The following is a 23,141-nucleotide window of genomic DNA, read 5'->3' on the forward strand; positions in this document are numbered from 1 at the left end:
CCGTATCTTCTTCTTCCACACTGTCGATGATCCTGTCGATGTGGCTCACTATGTCTTCTACCTTGGCTCCTGGTAGGCAGGTCACCAACCGATCCAATCTTCTTCTCACTATGTGGCTGTCGACTTGTCTGATGATGGAGTCCTCCACGATGATTGCTGTCCTCTCTATCTTCTCTTGATTCTCCAGCCGCAGGTCCATGTCCCTGGTGTATGTCCATCTTCTCTAGCCTCAGGTCCGTGTCCTTCGTTCCCATCCATTTTCTCTCATCCTGGCGTTGGCTAACTCATGAATTGAACAGCCCTCTATGGATGGAACATGCCTATTGTATCTGTGTGCAACTCTCCTTGTGCTATCAGTGATAAATTTAAATAAATAAAAGTAATCTGCTTTGTCTATCATGTACCTTTTGCAAATAAAAATACTTTTGTTGCATTTGATGAATGTTATCCAAATTGTGAATTTAATTCTTTCTTAACTGCTGCAAATCAGTTGCCTCTGTCACTGGAAGAGAGAAAACTACAGTATACAGCAGTCAGGTGGACAAAACACACATGTAAACAAAACAGTAAAGACAATGAATTTACCATTTTGCAGTTCAAGATAGACAGCAAGTAGAATTGCTTCAGGTGGAATTTCCTTGGGATAAATCATCGAAGCAGCCTTAAGGAATTAAAATAAACACCATTAATTGCAGAGTAATCAAAGAAGGCAATTCACTTACACATCTGCACACAAATTCAGAACGATTAATTATACACATTGTAGTTTGGGATTGAAAGAACTTCAGAGTTTCAGTAAGTCCATCCTTCCCTTTTTATTTTTAGAGTATTGAGGGGAATAGTGCCAGGGGGTACATGCTAGCCAGATGGTGAGGATTTGCATTTATTAGAAATCTAGGTTTTAGTCAAAGAATCTGAAAATGCCAAGCACAAAAGAAATTGAGAGAGGTCAATCTATAATGGGCTTATTTATATGTGTGGTACCACTATGTTGGAGTTCTTTGTAACTGAGAAAGGCATTGAACAATTACATTTCTTTGGCATTAAGTTAGAATGATAAGTTAGTTGGAGAAAAGGGAGTCACAGGGGATAGAAGATTTTATCTGATATATGGATGATATTGCAGATTAGTTATGGAATGATTATTTTATGTTGTCTGTACTGAATATGTTAATGTTTGTATGTGGAGAAAGATATAACCTAACGTGTCTTATTTGTTTATTAGAATTTATTTTAAAAATGCACAATATATATGAAATCAGAGGAAAGTATAAGAACATAAGAAGTGCCATCTCCGGAACAGAACCTAGGTCCATCAAGTCCGGCGATCCGCACACGCGGAGGCCCGCCAGGTGTACCCTGGCATAGTTTTAGTCCCCATATCACTCTAAGCTTCTCATAAGGAGATGTATATCTAGTTTACCCTTACCCATGTCACTTTATGCCACTCATAAGGTGATGCACATCTAACTTACCCTTAAATCCTAGAACGGTGGATTCCGCAATTACCTCTTCTGGGAGAGCATTCCAGGTGTCCACCACTCGTTGCGTGAAGCAGAACTTCCTGATATTTGTCCTGAACTTGTCCCCCCTTAGCTTCAGTCCATGTTCTCTTGTCTGTGTCACATTGGACATTGTAAATAATTTTTTTCCTGCTCTATTTTGTCGATTCCTTTCAGTATTTTGAAAGTCTTGATCATATCCCCTCGCAGTCTCCTCTTCTCAAGGGAGAACAATCCTAGTCTCTTAAGTCGTTCCTCGTATTCCAAGTTCTCCATGCCCTTTATTAGCTTCGTTGCTCGTCTCTGCACCTTTTATATCCTTCTTTAGGTATGGAGACCAATGTTGGATGCAGTATTCCAAGTGTGGTCTGACCATCGCTCTATAAAGCGGCATTATTACTTTCTCCGATCTACTCGCGATTCCCTTCTTTATCATGCCTAGCATTCTGTTTGCGTTCTTCGCTGCCGCCACGCATTGCGCCAACGGCTTCAGGGTCCTATCGATTAATACACCCAGGTCCTTTTCCTGTTCGGTTCTTCCCAGAGTTGCATCTGACATACTATACTTGTGTTCCTTATTTTTTCTGCCTAAGTGCATCACTTTGCATTTTTCCCACATTAAACTTCTTCTGCCATTTATCTGCCCATTTCTCCAATCGGCTCAAGTCATTCTGGAATTCCTCACTGTCCTTCTGTGAGTTGATTGCCCGGCATAGCTTTGTGTCATCTGCAAACTTGATGATCTCACTAGATGTTCCATCCTCTAGGTCGTTGATGAAAATATTAAATAAGATGGGCCCAAGTACCGAGCCCTGGGGCACACCGCTAGTCACATTCTCCCAGTCTGAGAACTTCCCATTTATGCCCACTCTCTGCCTTTTGTTCTCCAGCCATTTGCCTATCCATCTTAGTATATCTCCTTCTATTCCATGGCCTTGCAGTTTCCTGAGGAGTCTTACATGTGGAACCTTGTTGAACGCTTTCTGAAAATCCAAGTATATAATATCCACCAGTTCTCCATTATCAATTTGTCTGTTCACTGTCTCAAACAATTGAAGTAGGTTCGTCAAACATGACTTCCCTTTCCTGAATCCATGTTGGCTGGCTCTCATCAGGTCGTGTGTGTCTAAGTGCCGGGTTATGCTATCCTTGATCAGGGCCTCCACCATCTTCCCAGGGACCGACGTGAGACTCACAGGTCTATAGTTGCCCGGTACTCCTCTTGATCCTTTTTTAAAGGATGTTCGCTATTTTCCAATTGTCCGGTATCTGTCCTGTTTTGATTGACAGGTTAACAAGTTTTTGCAATAGTTCTCCGATTTCCACTTTTAGCTCTTTCAAGACTCTCGGATGAATTCCGTCCGGTCCAGGAGATTTGTCACTTTTGAGTTTGTCGATCTGGCGGTAAATCTGGTCCAAGTCCACTTCTACTGTGGTAAGGCTGTCCTCTGTTACTCCTTTGAACACTTTTACTGCTTCTGGAATTGTTGCAGTATCTTCCTTTGTAAAGACAGACGCAAAGAAGGAATTTAGTTTGTCTGCGATTTGTTTGTCTTCCTTGATGTACCCTTTCCTTCCCTGGTCGTCCAGCGGTCCCACTGCCTCATTTGCGGGTTTTCTCCCTTTCACGTACCTGAAGAAGGGCTTGAAGTTTTTGGCCTCCTGCGCTATTTTCTCCTCATAGTCCTTTTTGGCATCCCTCACCGCGACACTTCTTCTGATTATCCTTGTGTTTGTTCCAAGTTTTGGTTGTTTTCGTGCATTTCCATGCTTTAAAGGAGTCCTTCTTTTCTTTTATGGCTTTCTTCACCTTTTTAGTAAGCCATGCCGGCTCTCTTTTGCCTTTGGTTTTCTTTGCTTTGGACATCCGCGGAATGTAGAGGCTTTGTGCTTCCGTGATAGTATTTTTCAGGAGGGACCATGCCTGTTCTACTGTTTTGACTTTGCCCATTTTTTTTTTTTTTTATCCGTTGTTTCACCATGGCTCTCAAGCTATCGTATCTTCCCCTTTTAAAGTTTAAAGTCATGGTTGAGGTTTTAGTACCTTTCCCCTTCCTGACATAGAGTTTGAAGTTGATCATGTTGTGGTCGCTCGCTTGTATATACCATTAGTTACCTTTAATGGGTGTTTTCTGGAGTGGTGCCAAAGCATAATGAAATTCCAGAGCTCTCTCAAAAAGACTGAAACCTTTTCTGCTCATGCAAGTGACTATACTATGGCAGCCACACTGCTTCTCCACAGTTCCCATTCTTCCAAGATATACAAAGAAAGTAACTCTTTCCAAAAGCAGGAGGCTGAATGGATTTAAATAATTATGTGCTGTCTTCAAACAGCATATGTTATAAGTAACTAAACCTTTACTCCTTGTGTCATTCTATGAAACAAAAAATTAAAAACCTGCATGATCTATTTTTAACTTTGTTCAAACTCCCCAATCATAAGGCCTGACTTCTTACTACCCTAGGCCTAACCGCTCCCCACCCCCACAACAGACTAAGGACCACCCTCCCAAACAAGCTGAAATGGTCCCAAGGTAGCTTGTCATCCTCCTTTTATTTAAATTCCCACCTTCGCATAGGTTTCTCTTCCCCCTCTCCAAGGTCAACATCTTGCAATGTTTTCTTCCCCACCTCCCCTATTCTTTCCCTCTTTCTGCTCACCCGTTCTCCCTCCCAGCAAGAACCCTAATTCTCTTCTACACCTCTATAAAGGCACCCTCCAGCCACCTCTTTCTCTCTGCACCCTCCTTCACCCCTGATTTGCTCGCTCTATTCCAAGGATACAATACCATTTTTCATTGTCCCACAGTGCCGAGCACTCAATAAGAGTAGGGAGATTGCTTGGTTTTGTGTACTGTAGCGTTTCTTACTCTCTCCTTTGGTTTGATCCTTGAAAAATGGATATATCAGACACTGAAACAGGAACAATGTAATTTATTTTCCTGAACTATGGATGCAAGTGTGCTGTTTTTCCCAGCCATGCGAATAAGAGAGAGGAGAGCTGAAGAAGACTATAGGAGAGGTAATAATTTTATTCAACAAGTAAATGGGGGCAAAGAACTGAAGAATGTTATTAGATTCTTCATTGAACAAGAAATGGCTGTAGTGTTTTTTTGTCCATTCCTAAGGATGAGAGAAGAGTGGAAGGGAAGAATAAGGTTTATAAATGTTTCTTCTTCAAGGGGATACTGAATTCAAAGAAAACAAGTCATCTGTCTTCTTAGTCTCTTGACATATCAAGAGTATCATAGTAACATAGTAGATGACGGCAGATAAAGACCCGAATGGTCCATCCAGTCTGCCCAACATGATTCAATTTAAATTTTTTCTTCTTAGCTATTTCTGGGCAAGAATCCAACGCTCTACCCGGTACTGTTCCAACTGCCGAAATCTCCATCAAAACCTACTCCAGCCCATCTACACCCTCCCAGCCATTGAAACCCTCTCCAGCCCATCCTCCACCAAATGGCCATGTACAGACAGTGCAAGTTTGCCCAGTACTGGCCTTAGTTCAATATTTAATATTACTTTCTGATTCTAGATCCTCTGTGTTCATCCCACGCTTCTTTGAACTCCGTCACCGTTTTCTTCTCCACCACCTCTCTCGGGAGCGCATTCCAGGCATCCACCACCCTCTCCGTAAAGTAGAATTTCCTAACATTGCTCTTGAATCTACCACCCCTCAACCTCAAATTATGTCCTCTGGTTTTACCATTTTCCTTTCTCTGGAAAAGATTTTGTTCTACGTTAATACCTTTCAAGTATTTGAACGTCTGAATCATATTCCCCCGTCCTTCCTTTCCTCTAGGGTATACATATTCAGGGCTTCCAGTCTCTCCTCATACGTCTTCTGGCGCAAGCCTCATATAATTTTCGTCACCCTCCTCTGGACCGCTTCAAGTCTTCTTACGTCCTTCGCCAGATACGGTCTCCAAAACTGAACACAATACTCCAAGTGCGGCCTCCCCAAAGACCTGTACAGAGGCATCAACACCACCTTCCTTCTACTGGCTATGCCTCTCTTTATACAGCCCAGCATCCTTCTGGCAGCAGCCACCGCCTTGTCACACTGTTTTTTCGCCTTTAGATCTACGGACTATAACCCCAAGGTCCCTCTCCCCGTCCGTGCATATCAGCTTCTCACCTCCCAGCATATATGGTTCCTTCCGATTATTAATCCCCAAATGCATTACTCCGCATTTCTTTGCATTGAATTTTAGTTGCCAGGCATTAGACCATTCCTCTAACTTTTGCACATCCTTTTTCATATTTTCCACTCCCTCTTCAGTGTCTACTCTGTTACAAATCTTGGTATCATCTGCAAAAAGGCACAGTTTTCCTTCTAACCCTTCAGCAATGTCACTCACAAACATATTGAACAGGATCAGCCCCAGCACCGAACCCTGAGGGACTCCACTACACACCTTCCCTTAAGAGCAACTTCCATTAACCACCACACTCTGGCGTCTGTCTGACAACCAGTTTCTAACTTAGTTCACCACTTTGGGTCCTAACTTCAGCCCTTCAAGTTTGTTCAACAGCCTTCTATGAAGAACCGTATCAAAAGCTTTGCTGAAATCTAAGTAAATTACATCTAGCATATGTCCTCGATCCAGCTCTCTGGTCAACCAATCAAAAAATTCAATCAGGTTCATTTGGCACGATTTACCTTTTGTAAAGCCATGTTGCCTCGGATCCTGTAACCCATTAGATTCAAGGAAGTACACTATCCTTTCTTTCAGCAACACTTCCATTATTTTTCCAACAACTGAAGTGAGGCTCACCGGCCTGTAGTTTCCTGCTTCATCCCTGTGACCACTTTTATGAATAGGGCCCACATCCGCTCTCCTCCAATCCCCGGGAACCACTCCCATCTCCAGAGATTTGTGAAAACAAAATAGGACCCGCCAGAACCTCTCTGAGCTCCCTCAGTATCCTAGGATGGATCCTGTCTGGTCTCATCCCTTTGTCCACCTTCAGTTTTTCAAGTTGCTCATAAACACTCTCCTACATGAACGGCGCAGAATCTACTCCATTTTCTCGTGTAACTTTGCCAGACAATTTCGGTCCTTCTCCAGGATTTTCTTCTGTGAACACAGAACAGAAGTATTTGTTTAGTACGTTTGTTTTTTCCTCATCACTCATCACATATCAGTTCCCAGTATCTTTTAGTTTAGCAATTCCATTTTTCATCTTCCTCCTTTCAGTAATATATCTGAAAAATTTTTGTCTCCCTTTTTTACATTTTTAGCCATTTGTTCTTCCGCCTGTGCTTTTGCCAGACTTATCTCTCTCTTGGTTTCTTTCAGTTTCACCCTCTAGTCCTTTCTGCACTCCTCTTCTTGATTTTTTTTATATTTCACGAACGCCATCTCTTTTGCCTTTATTTTCTCCGCCACTAGTTTGGAGAACCATATCGGCTTCCTTTTTCTCTTGTTTTTATTTATTTTCTTCATATAAAGGTCCGTAGCCATTTTTATCGCTCCTTTCAGCTTAGACCACTGTCTTTCCACTTCTCTTATGTCCTCCCATCCTAACAACTCTTTCTTCAGGTACTCTCCTATTTCATTAAAGTCCATACGTTTGAAATCTAGGACTTTAAGCCACTTTAGCCGTTATATTAAACCAAACCGTTTGATGATCGCTACTTTCCAGGTGAGCACCCACTTGAACATTAGAAATACTCTCGTGTCACACGAGAAAACTGAGAAGAGGTGGTAAAGAGAAACACCCTCCCCCCCATGCTAGATATTCCTTAACAGTTACAAGTACAAACTTTTCTGGGTGCTTATAGGAGATACACCTGGAGAGGATGTTGGATCATTCATGCTTATATGATCATTTTAAGGAGGGGAGAACCTCCCTTAAGGAACTGGAGGGGTGATTTGTGAGACTGTACAAATGTATGATTTTTAAAATTGTATTTCTATTTTGAATTATTATTACATAATCAGTGACTGAATATTTAAAAAATGGGAATTTTGTTCAGCTCAGTGCCATGCACTATACAACCTACTTGTGTGAAATGGTGAATCTGTTCGTCTTCGGAGAACATTATTTATAAGCAGTGTAAAAACACACTTCTTGATAAATGTGGTACTAAGCTTACATCTCTAGCTGTTATAATTCAGACCACATTCTCCCCAACTGTTCCCATGAAAGTCAAAACTATACATGGACATCAGCAGCTCAAAGACGAGCCAGTTGTTAGGCAGAGAGATCAAAAACAGCAATTCAGCCCAAAGAGAACCTACTGCTGCTAAGAGTACACACAACATGAATTAGTTTGTGAATGTCAGGGATGGGAAAAGAGAAGATAGCATGCATATATCACAACTTATTTGTTATACAATGGCACAAAGGGTAAGATTCAGACTTCCTTCAGATTCTTTGGGCTGGCAAAGTGGTGCTAAAGTTGCTTGGCATGCCACCTGGCACGGAATGGGTCAATATAAAGAAAAGAGCAGAAAACTTTAAAAATACCATGTTTAGTTGATAAGATGAATAAAAACAAGAACACATTTTGCTGATGTTATTTTTGTGGTCTTACAGAAGACTGTCACATCCCTGTACACTGAAAAATTATACAGATTGTTCTTTAAGCACGACAGCCAACATCTAATTGCATTTGATGAAGAAGACTCCTGGTCTTCAAAAGTACCACCTGCCTCTGTCAATTTTGTAACATCTATGTAGGTCAGGGGTGTCCAATGTCGGTCTTCGAGGGCCGCAATCCAGTCAGGTTTTCAGGATTTCCCCAATGAATATGCATGAGATCTATGTGCATGCACTGCTTTCAATGCATATTCATTGGGGAAATCCTGAAAACCAGACTGGATTGCGGCCCTCGAGGACCGACATTGGACACCCCTGATGTAGGTAATGTTTTTCTCAATTCCATACTAATTTGATCATGCTACACTTTTTTGGTCAACAAAGCTGCAAATTAAGATACATAAAAGAAAATGTTTGCGTATGCTTTGATTACAAATATCTTCTAATCGGAGCAGATTTCGACACTGAGTCCATGTAGTAACCTAAATTACTTCAGCTTGAGGATTTCCAGCTACTTTCAGGAAATGTGGTCCTTCCATATGTACTTTGTAATTGCACTCTATATTTGTGTTTGATTAATTGCAAGTCGAAGTGATCTACAAATGAACTGCAGCTAATGATCCCAAAACAGATAACTATGAATGCCAATAATCAAAAGGAAAGAAACACAAAACACTCAAGACCCTATTCTAGCTTTCAAAATTAAAATATAATATAAAATTAAAAGAAAAACTATAAGACCTTGTCCATAATTGTACATTACCATATACACATCATATATTTATGTATATATCATGACTACTGCTGTCATTGAATCAATCAGCCTCACAGAATATTAAAGGCCATGGTAAAAAAAATATGTTTTTAAGTTAATCTTGAATTGCCTGTATGAGGATTCCGAGTACAAATTAAGTGATAAGCTGTTTCACAGAAAAGGGGCCAGAGAGAAAAGTGCACATTTACGAGTTGATTCCCCCTCTAATTGTTCCAGATCACTATAGATTACTTCAGAATAACTAAAGCAAGTAATGAATCTTATCTCAATTACAAGGGCAGAACAAGCAACTAAACCATTGTGGATGGAGTAAAAGCTTTGAAGGATAAAACCAGCTAGTGCATGGAGATGAAGACTGGATCAAGACCTCACTACCTTCGTTTGTAGCAGAAATTATGCAAATCATAATGAAAGGTCTCATTACAAATATCTCATTTACTCTGGCAATGAAGTTCCAAATAGTTGTTGAAAAATGATCTAGCTTGTTTGCCGGTTAAAAGAAGCATGCTGGCAGACTCAATGATAACCATATGGCATAAAGTTAAAGTTACAGTTCATATCTAGGGAGGGGGGGAAATGACATCACAGCAAGAGATGGCTGCTTAAAAATGGAGTTCCAGGTTGTTATGAGCAATCACCATCTTAAAAAGATAGTAACTCAACAGTGATAAATTCTTAAAGCAGATGTTTATCCACAATAAGTTGGAGGCTTTCTAGAGTATAGCCAAAAAGGGGTAGCCCAGCAGCAGGAGAGGAGAATAAAGGAGAGAGACAGAGGGAGCCAACATATACAAGATGGGAGATGAGATAATGGCTGATTTTATCTCTGGAACCCCCAAGTCTGAATTTGGCTCATTTTTTTAACTCATTGTGTACTCTTGCAAGTTTTCCCCCATGACAAGTTTCATCCCATTACATTTTCCTCCAAACATATGGACAGATATACATTCCCAACACCTTTGATATAATTCTTTTCAACTTTCTTTGCATCTTTATTTTAATTACCTGTTGCAGACATTTGCGTGCTTTGTCATATTCACTTCGAAGACAGTATGCACTGCCGAGGTTAAACAGCATCATTGTTCGTGCAGATGTAACTGAGTTTGGGTAACACTGTGGTGTCTGTTTTCCCGCTTAAGAAAGTGACAGTAATATTATTAGAAAGAGATGTTTCAAAATAATCTGTTTAGTAGGATGAATATAGAAAAGTGAAGTTACTTACCTGTAGCAGCTGTTATCTGAAGACAGCAGACAGATATTCTCACTTGGGTGATGTCATCCACGGAGCCCAGTACGTTACTTTTAAAATGAAAAAAATCTTGAACTGTCCATACTGCACATGCGTGCCTTCCCTGCCCACAGTCGACTCGCAATACCATCAGTTCAGTTACAAAGCTAAGAAGCCAAACAGGGGAGGGTGGGTGGGTTGTGAGAATATATGCCTGCTGTCCTCAGATAACACCTGCTACAGGTAACTTCCTTCGCTTTATTCCTCCGAGTGTTTTGCAAGACGAGCAAAACACTCAGCAAACTTTTGTCTCGCAAACCGAGCACTGCCCCGATAAACAAGCACTTACAGCTGCAGGAAGCACCGCTTCAGGGGGATTCCTCTTCCGTCCGCCGGCCAGCCTTCCATGCTGGGTGCCTTCCGCATGTTGAAGAGCCTCTATCTGAGCCCACGCAGTCGAGTGCCGTCCCACTTGCATGTTGCATATGATCACGCACGTCAATCATCGACGTTGTGCATGTTCATACGGAACGTGCAGGTGGGACAACACTCGGCTGTGTGGGCTCTCATAGGCTCTCCAACATGCGGAAGGCACCCGGCGTGGAAGGCTAACCGGTGGACGGAAGAGAAATCCCCCTGAAGCGGTGCTGTGAGAGCTCAGGGGTTCTTCAGCGGCTGGCAGACAGATGAGGCATCCCCCTGAAGTGGCACTACAGGGTTCTGCAGTGGCTGGCGGACGGAGGAGGCATTAACTAGAGACCCGGTACCTGACACCCGGCATCCGACAGGTACAGACCTCTGGGCCACCCCTCGCCACTTCCTCAGCACCTTTTGGGTTCTGGAACGAATTGTCAGTGTTGCCATTATGGCCTATAGGGAAAGTTGCTTTGATATATGAGTACTTTGGATTACAAGCATGCTTCTGGAACGAATTATGCTCGTAAACCAAGGTACCACTGTAATCGTTTTTAGCAATCCAAAAAAGGTGACTTGTCAAGACCAATTGCTTACCTGTCGTACCGATAGTTCAGCCTTGAAATTAATATATTTATAACACTTACCATACCTTGTTGTTTTAATGGGCACAGATGCTATGTATGCGTTACAAACGCACAATATCTACTCCATTAAATCCCCCCCCCAAAAAAAATTGCGAGCTGAGACCTCCCCCCCGAAGACAACCATGGATCCCCGACCCCCCCCCCCCGACGATGGTGCCCCTAAGAAAGTGACACACCCAAAATGACAGGAGGGATGCCCACTCCCTTCTGCCTCAGCAACCTGGTTGTGCATCCGAGCCACCTGGACCCCTCAACTTTCCCCCGGTACTGCCCCATGCTCCCCCTGACACCCCACCCCCCACCCTATACAAAGATTCCCCCTCCTACCACCCCACTAACAAAACCCCAAAAGACAGTCCTGGTGGGCGAGGGGGGGGGGGAGCTCAGAACCCCCTACCCCTCCCCCGTACCTCATTGTAGATGCCCACTCCCTCTTGCCAGCAGGTCCACCTCTTCAAATGTAGAAGCCAACAAGAGGGATGCCCATTACCTCTTGTCAGCAGGCCTGCCTCTTCAAAATGGCGGGACTTCCCTTTCCTGATGCATTCTGGGGTGCAGCAGGGAGGGGCCTAAGGTCCTGATCAACTTGGATATGTTAAGCCCCGTCTTAGGTATCCAGGCCAGAGTCTTAGACCCCTTCAGCTTAGAACCCCCAGCCCCTCCCACATATCTCCTTGTAGAAGCCAGCAAAAGGGATGCCCCTTTCCTCTTGCCAGCAGGCCCACCTTTTCAAAATAGCTGGGCCTTCCCTTTCCTGGTGCATCCTGGGATACACCGGAAGGTGGCTTAAGGCTCTGATTGTCCCAAATAACTAAGGCTAATCCCGACCCGGTGCATCCCTTCCAGCTCTGCATATGTCAGAGTCGCTCTCAAAGTGATTCCTTAGCAGGATCGCACGGGAATTACGACAAACTTCCACTCAAATCATTTGCATGCAAACTTGTTTGAGCATCAGTCGCTCTTTTGGAATCTGCCAAAAATCGGACCACAGCAGACCCACGTGATCTTATCAACCCTGTTTAGTGCATTTTGGTCTAGGAGAGCAAATCTAATAACATAGATGCTAACATTTATGTGCCCCTTACATGTACAAATGCCTATAATAATGGCATTCATATATGTATGTAAGCACACACGTATGTAAATGCCAAAATCTAACTTAAGTGCTATTCTGCAAATAACTCATCTTACATACAAGGGGAATGGGCAGAGTTCATAATTACACATGTAAATTATAGAACACTATAATTTTTGCATACATTACCAGCTCTAAGTGTACTTGTGCTTAAATGTTAAGTACATATATGGCTGGTTAGTCTAGTATTATATAAAAAAAAGTAGGCACCTATGCTCATATATAGAAAAGGTTCCTACAAGGTGCCTTCTTATTACAGGCAATGTGTTACAGGTAACCTCTAGATGTTAAATCACCTACTGGCAACTTCAAAATTACATATCTAAAGAAAGTTATACACCCAGGTCTATGAACCCAAAGCAGGTGTTTCATTAACTGGGAACAAGATCAAAACGCTAAGCAAAGAACGTAGGTACATTGTTCCTTAGTGCTATTCTATGCTCCCATGTTCTTGTTAACACAGAAGTGAGTAGGCATGAATCAGATTCTAACTGATCTAAAAATCTAAGGGAGATAACCCAAGGGAAACTACTTACTTGATTCCATTGGCTCATTTTCCCCTCTGTCAGATCCTGTGGAGATAAATATACATCAAAATATTTAAAATAATTCTATGAATTTCTTTTCAGTTTAGTAAATTTTATCTAGTCTGTATCTCACTTTATTAACTGAGATTTTACAAAGAAAGAGTACAAAACATACAAGATATTTCTTACTGCTCATATTATTTACGGAAACTGACTTTTTTCTTAAGTTATTCTAAATATATGTAATGCTTATTTTGATTTGAACAAATGATTAGGCTCTTAGCCTTTGCTAATCTTTCTTGTAAATCCACACACTATTCCTGGAAAAGTAGGTTATGCATCCCATGTCACAAGACTGCTTCTAGGAAGCCTCATTTACATAATTTTTTTAACCCTCCCCTCTTACCTCAGGACTGTCCTCCGGTCACCAGTTCGTTTAAAAGCAGATAGTCATACCTGTAGAGCAGGGGTGTCAAAGTCCCTCCTCGAGGGCCACAATCCAGTCAGGTTTTCAGGATTTCCCCAATGAATATACATGAGATCTATTTGCATGTGCTGCTTTCATTGTATGCTAATAGACCTCATGCATATTCATTGGGGAAATTCTCAAAATCCGACTGGATTGCGACCCTCAAGGAGGGACTTTGACACCCCTGCTGTAGAGCATTGTATCGCAAACTGTGTGTCACAGCACACTAGTGTGACTCCTGAGATTTCAGGGGAGGAGGAGGAGAGGTGCCGGTTGACTGCCTACAGGACGTGGCGAGAGGCACGTCCTGTAGGCAATCAGCCTGTGCCAGCACCTCTCCTTCTCTTCGGCCCTCTTCCCTGCTGGCACCCCCCACTGGCGTCTCGGGGCCCATCTGAAGAGCCTTTGCGCATGCGTGGACGTCGACGTGATGATGTCATGCATGCGCGTGATGTAATCACGGTGACACCCACACACTTCCGGGTGCCTCAAGCTGCGGCCACTATCTGCTATGGAGGATATAGACAAAAGGGTGGGCATGGGGAAGCTACCCGACAAACAAGTCTAATCTGCTCATAACATGAAATTTCAGAATAATCATAAACAATTGAAACAGGTTAGCAAACAGTATAAACCTGAAAAGAATTGTGCTATAAGGAGACACAGCCTGCACTTACAGAGGGGGTGTCACATCTAGGGACTCCCAAGGCAAAGTGCATAAGAAGTTCAGATGATACTCTTAGAAAGGCTGGTCAAGAAATTATAAGTACTTATCGACTAACAGTACTTATTGAGGCAGACAATCGGCAAATCAGCAACTTGCAGGGCAGGTTCCAGGAACAGAGCATGGCTTTAAAAGAAAGAAGATTAGCACAGTTAAGAACCTAATCTTTCATTCTTGTACAATCCCACTCTATTACTGGACAAATGGGACGTAACAGAGCATTCCTGTACAGTCAGGGTGGGACGGATGAGCTGGCTGCCAGGACAGAAGAACAAAAAGCAGTAACCTGCGCTTGGCCGCCATGTCAATCCTGTGAAACTTTGTAAAAGTATGTAAGGAGGACCAAGTAGCAGATCCACAAATCTCCTCAAGGGAAAGTGACGATGACTCTGCCCACAAGGAGGAAACACCTCTAGTGGGTGTCACTAAAATCGGAGTCATATTTCTTCTGGATGTAACACAGGCAAATGAAATAACCATGCAGATCCATCTGGAAATGGTGGCTTTCCAAGCTGACCTGCCTTTACAGCAGGACCCACCAGCACAAACAAGTGGTCAGACACTCGAAACTCATTCGTGACATCCAAGTACTTCAGCAAAAGTCTGTGCACATCTACAGTGACTGCGGAGCTCGGTCATGCTTGCTAGAACCCGAGTAAGCAAAGGTGGGCAACCGCACCTCTTGACTGATGTGGAAACTAGAGACCAACAATGGAGCCCCAGACCTGCAGAAAAAAGGATGGAACAGTGCGCAGAAGGAAAGGAAAGGATCCTTGCAGGACAAAGCCTGAAGTTCGGAGACCATGCAGGCCAAAGTAATGGCCACCAGGAAAACCATCTGGACAGTGAGATCCATTAAGGACCCCCTGGTCTAGAGGCTCATAGGGCGGGATGAGCAAGCGCCAGGAGAACCAGATTGAGATTCCAAGTTGGGCACGGGTGACATAAAGGAGGATGAAGATGCAACGTGCCCTTAAGAAACCTGACAACATCTGGATGAGCAGTCAGAAAGCCTCTCAGAGGTTTAGGAACGAGGCATGAAAGGCTGGAAATTTGAACTCAGAGAGCCCTTTCTCCAGCCCGTCTTGAAGGAAAGTGAAAATCTAAACTAAACTAAACTAAACCTTAGGTTTGTATACCGCACCATCTCCGCATGTGCAGAGCTCGGCACGGTTTACAGAGGTTAAGAGGAAAGGAAATTACAAAGAAGGGATATAGGAGAGGGACTGAGAAGATAGAGAGGGGCAGGGTACTAGAGAATGGGAGGAGATTAGATTTTTGAGAAGAGCCAAGTTTTCAAGCGTTTACGGAAGGATTGGAAGGAGCTAGAATTTCTGAGCGGGGATGAGAGGTTGTTCCAGAGTTCCGTGGTTCTAAAGGGGAGGGATGTTCCAAGTTTTCCTGCGCGGGATATACCTTTTATAGATGGGAAAGATAGTTTCAGTTTTTGGGAGGGTCTAGAAGAGAGCGGGTTTGAGGAATTCCAGAAGAGTGGGATAACGGGAGGAAGGATGCCATGTAGAATCTTGAAGGCTAAGCAGGCACATTTATAGAGGACTCTGGAGTATACTGGGAGCCAGTGAAGCTTGGAGAGGAGTGGGGAAACGTGATCGAACTTGCCTTTTGCGAAAATAAGCTTGGCAGCGGCGTTCTGAATTAGCTGAAGTCTATGGAGCTTTTTCTTAGTTAGGCTTATATAGATGGAGTTGCAGTAGTCTAGTCTAGAGAGGATGGTGGATTGGACGAGGATGGCGAAATGAGAATGATGAAAGCAAGATCTTACTTTTCTTAACATATGGAGGCTAAAGAAGCATTTTTTTACCAGGGAGTTGAGGTGATCGTTGAAGGAGAGAGAGGAGTCTAAGATGATGCCTAGGACTTTGCTTGAAAACTCAAACTGAAGAGTGGGACCGGAAGGTAGAGGGATGGAGGTGGTTAAATGATCTGAAATTGGGCCGAGCCAAAGTAGTTTGGTTTTGGACTCATTCAGTTTCATTTGAACAGATTGGGCCCAGGATTGGAGGTTCGTAATACATGTGGAGATGTTCTCAGCGAGGTTCGAGAGGTTCGCGTCGGTTTCAAGGAGGATGAGGATGTCGTCAGCATAGAAGTAGAGAGTTTCTAGGGGGGATAGATGAAGGAGTTTCAGAAAGGACATGTAGATGTTGAAAAGAATAGGAGAGAGGGGTGAGCCTTGCGGGACTCCACATTTCGGCTTCCAGGCGGGGGATGAGGAACCATTTGTGTTAACGGTGTAGGAGCGGAAGCGTAGGAATTTCGAGAACCAATCAAGGACTGTGGAGCTTATGCCTATTTCGGAGAGTTGGAAGATTAGGATGTCGTGGTGAACGACATCGAAGGCTGCGGAGAGGTCGAATTGAAGAAGAACAGCGAATTTGTTGCGAGAATGGAGTTGTTGCACCTTAGAGATTAGTGAGGCCAAGAGGGATTCGGTGCTGAATCAATGGTACCGACATCGAGAACAGGTTCTTGTCCTTCTGGATGCACCAGGGAACCAAATCTATGATCACAACAATGACTGCCGGACCTGCAGGTACTGCCAGGGTGTCGGAGCTGGAGTCTCTATGAAGGCATGTTTCAGCCGACGAAGCTTCCCCTGGCACGATTCAAGTAGAAACACCTTGTTCAGCCCTGTGGCTAAGCGGATGCCCAGGTACTCCAAGTCCTGAGTCCGAACAAGCTGGCTCTTCTGAGAGTTGATCATCCAGCCTAGGCTGAATGACCTGGCGAACCGCCTGATGACCCTCGGGCTCTGATAAGGCAGTCATCCAGATACAGATTGACTTGGATTCCAAGCTTGCGCAAATGAGCTGATACCATTCATCGCTTTGGTGAAGGTTCGAGGCACTGTTGTCAACCCAAAGGTGGAAGTGCTGCTGCAGAAAAATGGGGATATGAAGATAGGCTTCCATCAAATCCAGGGAAATCAGAATTCCCAAGGAGCCACTGAGGTGATCACAGACCGTGCCGTTTCCATTTGGAAGAGGGAAACCTTGAGGGCTGCAATGACCGCCTTGAGATCCAAGATTGGTCGCCAGACTTCGGAGCCTCTCTTTGGCAAGATGAAGTATAGTGAGTATCTGCCGGAGCCCGAGTTGGACTCTGGGATGGGTTCTTTGGCTACATGTCCAGCAACCTTTAGACCATAGCTTCTACTCAGGTCACCTTGCCTGGTCTCCCGACCAGACACAGAGCAGCCTCCTGAAGACTGTGAATGCCGGGTTCCATCCAACCGCTGTTTGGTTGACAGATAGGATCTCTGATGACCCGAGGAGCCTCCATAGTACAGACGGGAACATCTGGATGAATGAAAGATAGAACGCCCCATAGAACTATATAGAAGGAAAAATAAACATGAGCAGAAAAGACTGGCTCCAACTGTCTCACTTATAGGAAAGCAACTGGTGACTAGAGGGCAGTCCTAAGGTAAGAGGGGAGGGTAAAAAAATTATGTAATTTGAGGCTTCCTACAAGTAGTCTTGCGACATGGAATGCATAACCCACTTGTCCAGGAATAGACTGGGATTGTACTAGGGTGAATTGCAGATTCTTGAATTAGTGATTCATCACTTATTTACTATGTAAGGGGATAGAGTCAGGAGTAATCTGAGGAAATACTTCTTTATGAAAAGGGTAGTGCTGTGCAGGATGTCTTCTCAGAGTGAAAATGGTAGAGTTAGGGACAGTATCTGAATTCAAGAAAGCAGGGTACAAGCACAAAGGACCACTAACAAAGAGATAGGGATAGCAGAGATTAGTAGATGGTATGGATGGAAAGATTGGATAGGAGAACCATATTTACAAACACAACAAAGATTTTCTGTATGTTTTAATTAATTTACAAAAAGATGGAGCCTGAAAAAAGCAAAGATATTTACCTGTCCCAAGGACAGCAAGCATATATGCACATGTGGGTGACACCATTCATGGAACCTAGTATGGACACTACCAAGTGCACAGTCACTTTTACTGCACATGGGCTGGTGCTTTTCTGCCTGATGTCAGCTTGCAGGACCATCAGTTCAGTAACAAAGCTAAGAAGCCAACTACGGGAGGTGGATGGGTTCTGAGAATATTATGCCTGCTATCCTCAGAGAACACCCGTTACAGTTAGTATCTTTGCTTTCTCTGATGACAAGCAGGCATAATATTCTCACCTGTGGGACTCCCAAGCTGCCAGGATCATGTCTCTGGAAAAGAATACTTGAAGGAAAAAAAAAAAAAAAAGAGAGAGACCTACTCTCAATTCTTAGAACTGTCTTGAACCTACGGGATTTTCAAATTTGCACTTAATATATAGGAGCCTGGTGAAATCCCACAGTCCTGGAGGGAAAGTTGGCTTAAAAATGAGAACAGATTATGCAGAACTGTTTGTCCAAACTGACCATCTCTTCTGGAGTTGTATTCTAAACAGTAGTGAGATGTAAATGTATGGATTGAGGACCAAGTAGCCGCTTTGCAGATTTCTTCAATAGATGTAGAATGACGGTGAGCTACTGAAGCAGCTGTAGCCCATACATTGTGGGCTGTCACAAGGCCTTGAAGTATCAACCCAGACCAAGTACATGCAAAAGAGATACAGTCCACTAGCCAAGTGCAGATAGTTTTTCTGGAAACAGCAACTCCTAGCCAAGTGCAGATAGTTTTTCTGGAAACAGCAATTCCTAGTCCAGGTAGTATGCCAGAGCACATTACTTTCAGGAGGTATTTTGGATGTGTTTAAAGGACTACCTTTATGGAGGATCCAATACAAGGGCTTGAAGTTCACTCACACGGCATACAGATGTGAAGGCTATGATGAAACAACGAGAGAGAGAGAGAGAGAGAGCGAGAGAGAGAGCGAGAGAACAAGATATCGAGGATGGATGGAAGTAGACGGTCCAGAGATTGCAATGCATACTAGGAAGAGAATCATGTCCACTTAAAGCAATAACAGCGCTGAGTGGAAGGTTTCCTAGATGCTTCAATGAGAACAGATACTGCAGCAGAGAGAAAGAAACCACACTGTTAGCGCAAACAAGTAGGGGTTTTGATGAAGTAGGAACCTCTTTGTTCTGAGTGACCAATTGGAAATGGTTGCAGTTTTCACGATTTCTTAGTTGAGACCTCTAGGAAGAGTGGAATCCAAAACTGGCATGGCCAAAAGGCTGCAATGAGGATTATGGTACCCCGATCTTGGCAAAATTCAATTTTTCCCTATTAGAGGGATTAAAAAAAAATGCAGAGAGAAATTTGACCCCACAATGAAGTAGAAATTATGTCTGATGCTATGCAATTGGGGGAAGTATGTACAAATTTCTATCTTGTGATGACTGGTGTTTCAGAGGGGTTTGCAGACAGCCAGAGTCCTGCATCAGGGACAGCAAGACTAGGTTTCCACAGTGGTTTAAAGAGACAGGGAGAATCTTTTGAACTGGAAGCAAATAGGCAGAGAGGAGAGAAAGGGGGCTCTCTCCACACCAGTATAGAGAAAAGAAGGCTTTCAGTGTCCTCTTTTCATAAAGAAACAGAGGGCACAGTGAATGTCCCACTGGTCAGAACCTAGACACTGAATCACCAATTATGGGGTTCAGAGCCTAAAATGGTTACATCAAGTGCATTTCTTGAAGCCAGTAGGCACTTTTTTTGACATGGAGGAAAAAATGGCTGATGTGAAATCCAAGGGTTCAATGGCCCGAGGAACACGAGTAAAAAGTATACTGAGAAAGGCTTAAGCATCTAGGGCTCTTTAGCTTGGAGAAAGTCTATAAAATATATAGAAACATGATGGCAGATAAAGGCCGAATGGCCCATCTAGTCTGCCTATCTGCAGTAATCATTACCTCTTACTAAGAGATACCAGGTGACTATCCCATGCCTTCTTGAATTCAGACACAGTCTTTGTCTCCACTACCCACTACCTCTTCCAGGAGACTGTTCCATACATCTACCACCCTTTCTGTAAAAAAGGATTTCCTTAGATTATCCCTAAGCCTATCACCTCTTATCTTCATCCTATGCCCTCTCATTCCAGAGATTTGACTCATGCGCATTTATCATATCTCCGCTCTCCCACCTTTCCTCTAAAGTATACATATTGAGATCTTTAAGTCTGTCCCCATATGCCTTATGACATAGACCACACATCATTTTAGTAGCCTTCCTCTGGACCGACTCCATCCTTTTTATATCTTTTTGAGGGTGTGGTCTCCAGAATTGTACACAATATTCTAAATGAGGTCTCACCAGTCTTATACAGGGGCATCAATATCTCCTTTTTCCTACTGGCCATACCTCTTCCTATGCACCCTAGCATCCTTCTAGCTTTCGCCATCACCTTTTCAACCTGTTTGGCCATTTTAAGATTATCACATACAATCACACCCAAGTCCTGCTCTTCTGTCGTGCATGTAAGTTCTTTACCCCCTAAACTGTACTGTTCCTTTGGGTTTTTGCAGCCCAAATGCATGACCTTGCATTTCTTAGCTTTAAATTTTAGCTGCCAAATTTCAGACCAATCTTCACTAGGTTTTTCCTTCATGTTATTCACACCATCCGTGGTGCCTACTCTATTGTAGATTTTGATATCATCTGCAAAGAGGCAAATCTTACCTGACAGCCCATCAGCAATACTGAGTGGAGTAGAAAGGGTATATGTGACTTGCTTGTTTACTCTTTCCAAAAATAAAAGGACCAAGGGGCTTGCAATGAAGCTACTAAATAGATTTAAAACAAACCGGAGAAAATATTTCTTCACACAACATGTAATTAAACTCTGGAATTTGTTGCCAGAGAATGGGTGAAATCAGCTTAGCGGGGTTTAAAAAAAGGCTTGGCTAATTTCCTAAATGAGAAGACAATTAGCCGTTATTGAGATGGCTTGGGGAAATCCACTATTTATTCTTAGAATAAGCAGTATAAAATCTGTTTTACTACTTGGGATCTAGCTAGGTACTTGGGACCTGGGTTGGCCACTGTTGGAAACAGGATACTAGGCCTGATGGACCTTCGGTCTATCCCAGTATATCAATCTTTATGTTCTTATGCTCCCTGAGATGAAAAAGGCTTTAAAGTGTCCCAAAGGCAAAAAAACAAAAATGTTTGACCAAACTGAACCAAACTCAAGGGAAATACAAAAAAAACAAAAAAGGAAGAATTATGAGGAAAGAGACAAAAACTATTATTAGGAAATCCACAAAAAACTGAGAATTGATATGCTGAGGAGAAATCGAAGACACAGCTTCTCAGCTCCTCAGAAAACTAAGAACTGATGGTCCTGCGAGCCAACATCGGGTGGGAAGGAACTGGCCCGTGCGCAATATGGGCTCTGTCTAAAAGATTTAAAGTGGCAGTGCTTGGCAGTGACCGCACTGAGTTCCCGTGGTTGTTGTCACCCACATATGACATTATTCTTCCTGCTTGTCCTTGGAGAAAATCAGCTTCAGTGTTAAATGTGGATCAAGTGAGAATACCCAAAAGCATGTTTAGTAAAAGCAGCCACTAGTACTTGGTGGCTACAGAACTCACACATTCTGTGCTGTGTCACTTTCTCTCCACACCCAATAGAGAGCATACTCAGTACATCCCATCTCTATACACTGAACAATGAATGAAAATGTGCAATAAGAGATGTTATTGTTAACAAAGAGAAAAAAGGTACATCACGGATATTTTAATATATCACAAAAAAACAAGGCAATCATGATACTAGATACATGACGGGTAGCAATCAGGGTGGTTTTATTAACCTTGATCTTGGTCACTGGAAGAGATCCCTAGGGAGACATCTGTGATGTTCTCAGGGTTCAGATGAGTAATGGCATCAGAGATTCTGTCCAGAGATATGAGTGCCTCTGCTGCATACAAATGACCCAAAAATCTGCAAAATCCAACACACAACTGCAAATTTAGACTAGCAGCAACATATCATTTTTGATGTCATACAGCAGAAAAATATATTCTTAGTTTTAGGGTAGGAATGTTTTCAATTTATATTCTGTAAACATACATCTACAAAGTGTGGATTTTACATGCTTTCATAGAAATGTGTTTTTAGTGCCAACTTGTTTATAAAAATTATTTTCAATAAATAAAGGAATTCTCGTTCTGAGTGAATTATGTTTTCAAAAATAGCTCAACTAGCAATTCTCTTGCAAAATTTAAATGCATTGCCAGAGTCCTAAATATACTTGCTGCTATTGTCAAATAAAAAGATGATAGATGAACAATAGCCAAAAATTATAAAACATATTTATGGAGGAAATCTTACCTGTAACGTGATATCCGAGGACAAACAGGCAGCATATTCTCACGTGTAGGGGTGATGTCATCCACAGAGCCCAGTATCGACAGTGCAAAAGTGTATTGTCATTTTAAAAAACTCTTCAGAGTCCCAAGACTGTCTGTACCACTCATGTGCTAGGGCTTTCTCGCCTGACGTTGGCTTGCGGGACCATCAGTTCAGTAAAAAAAAGCTAAGCCAACTAAGTGAGGTGGGAGGGTTGTGAGAATATCTGCCTGCAGTCCTTGGATAACATCTGTTACTGGTAAGTAACTATGTTTTATTCTAGGACAAGTAGGAAGCATATTCTCACATGTGGGACTCCCTAGCTGCCAGGGTTATGTGTGAGGCTGGTGAAATAGAAAGGATTGGAAGGAAGTTGATATTTAAATAGAGAACAAATTTTTTAAAAACTCTTGGCCAAACAGACTGTCCCATCTGGAATGATTCTCCAGACAGTAGCAGGATGTAAAGGTTTGGGTTGAGGCCCAGGTGGCTGCTTTACAGATGTCCTCAATGGGAGTAGAGCATACATGAGCTACTGAGATGCCATTCCTCAAACTTTATGTGCAGTGACATGACCTTCAAGCGTCAGCCCAGCTTGGGCATAAGAAAAGGAGATGCAGTCTGCCAGCATATGGCGATGGTTCCCTTGGTGACGGGAGCTTCAAGCCTGTTAGGATCGAACAACAAGAACAGTTGTGTAGAAGTCCTGTGAGGTTTTGTCTGATCCAAGTAATAAGCAAGAGCACGTTTACAGACCAAAGTGTGGAGTGCTGCTTCACCAGGGTGCTAATGTGGCCTTGGAAAGAAGACAGGAAATACAATGGATTGATTTAGGTGGAATTCTGAGGCGACATTCAGGAGAAACTTAGGATGTGTGC

At 42.9% G+C, this 23,141-nt stretch overlaps 1 protein-coding gene across 1 annotated transcript in view; it reads right to left on the reverse strand.

Moving 5' to 3' along the window:
• CNOT10 (CCR4-NOT transcription complex subunit 10) overlaps positions 1 to 23,141 on the reverse strand; it is a 186,241-nt gene that overhangs the window by 11,242 nt on the left and 151,858 nt on the right. The window contains 4 exon segments of the mRNA XM_033930099.1: positions 586 to 661; positions 9,838 to 9,965; positions 12,793 to 12,828; positions 21,725 to 21,855. Of these exon segments, the coding sequence (XP_033785990.1) occupies positions 586 to 661; positions 9,838 to 9,965; positions 12,793 to 12,828; positions 21,725 to 21,855 (371 nt within the window).

This window comes from Geotrypetes seraphini, chromosome 2 (assembly GCF_902459505.1).
Source record: "Geotrypetes seraphini chromosome 2, aGeoSer1.1, whole genome shotgun sequence".
Lineage (NCBI taxonomy): Eukaryota > Metazoa > Chordata > Amphibia > Gymnophiona > Dermophiidae > Geotrypetes > Geotrypetes seraphini.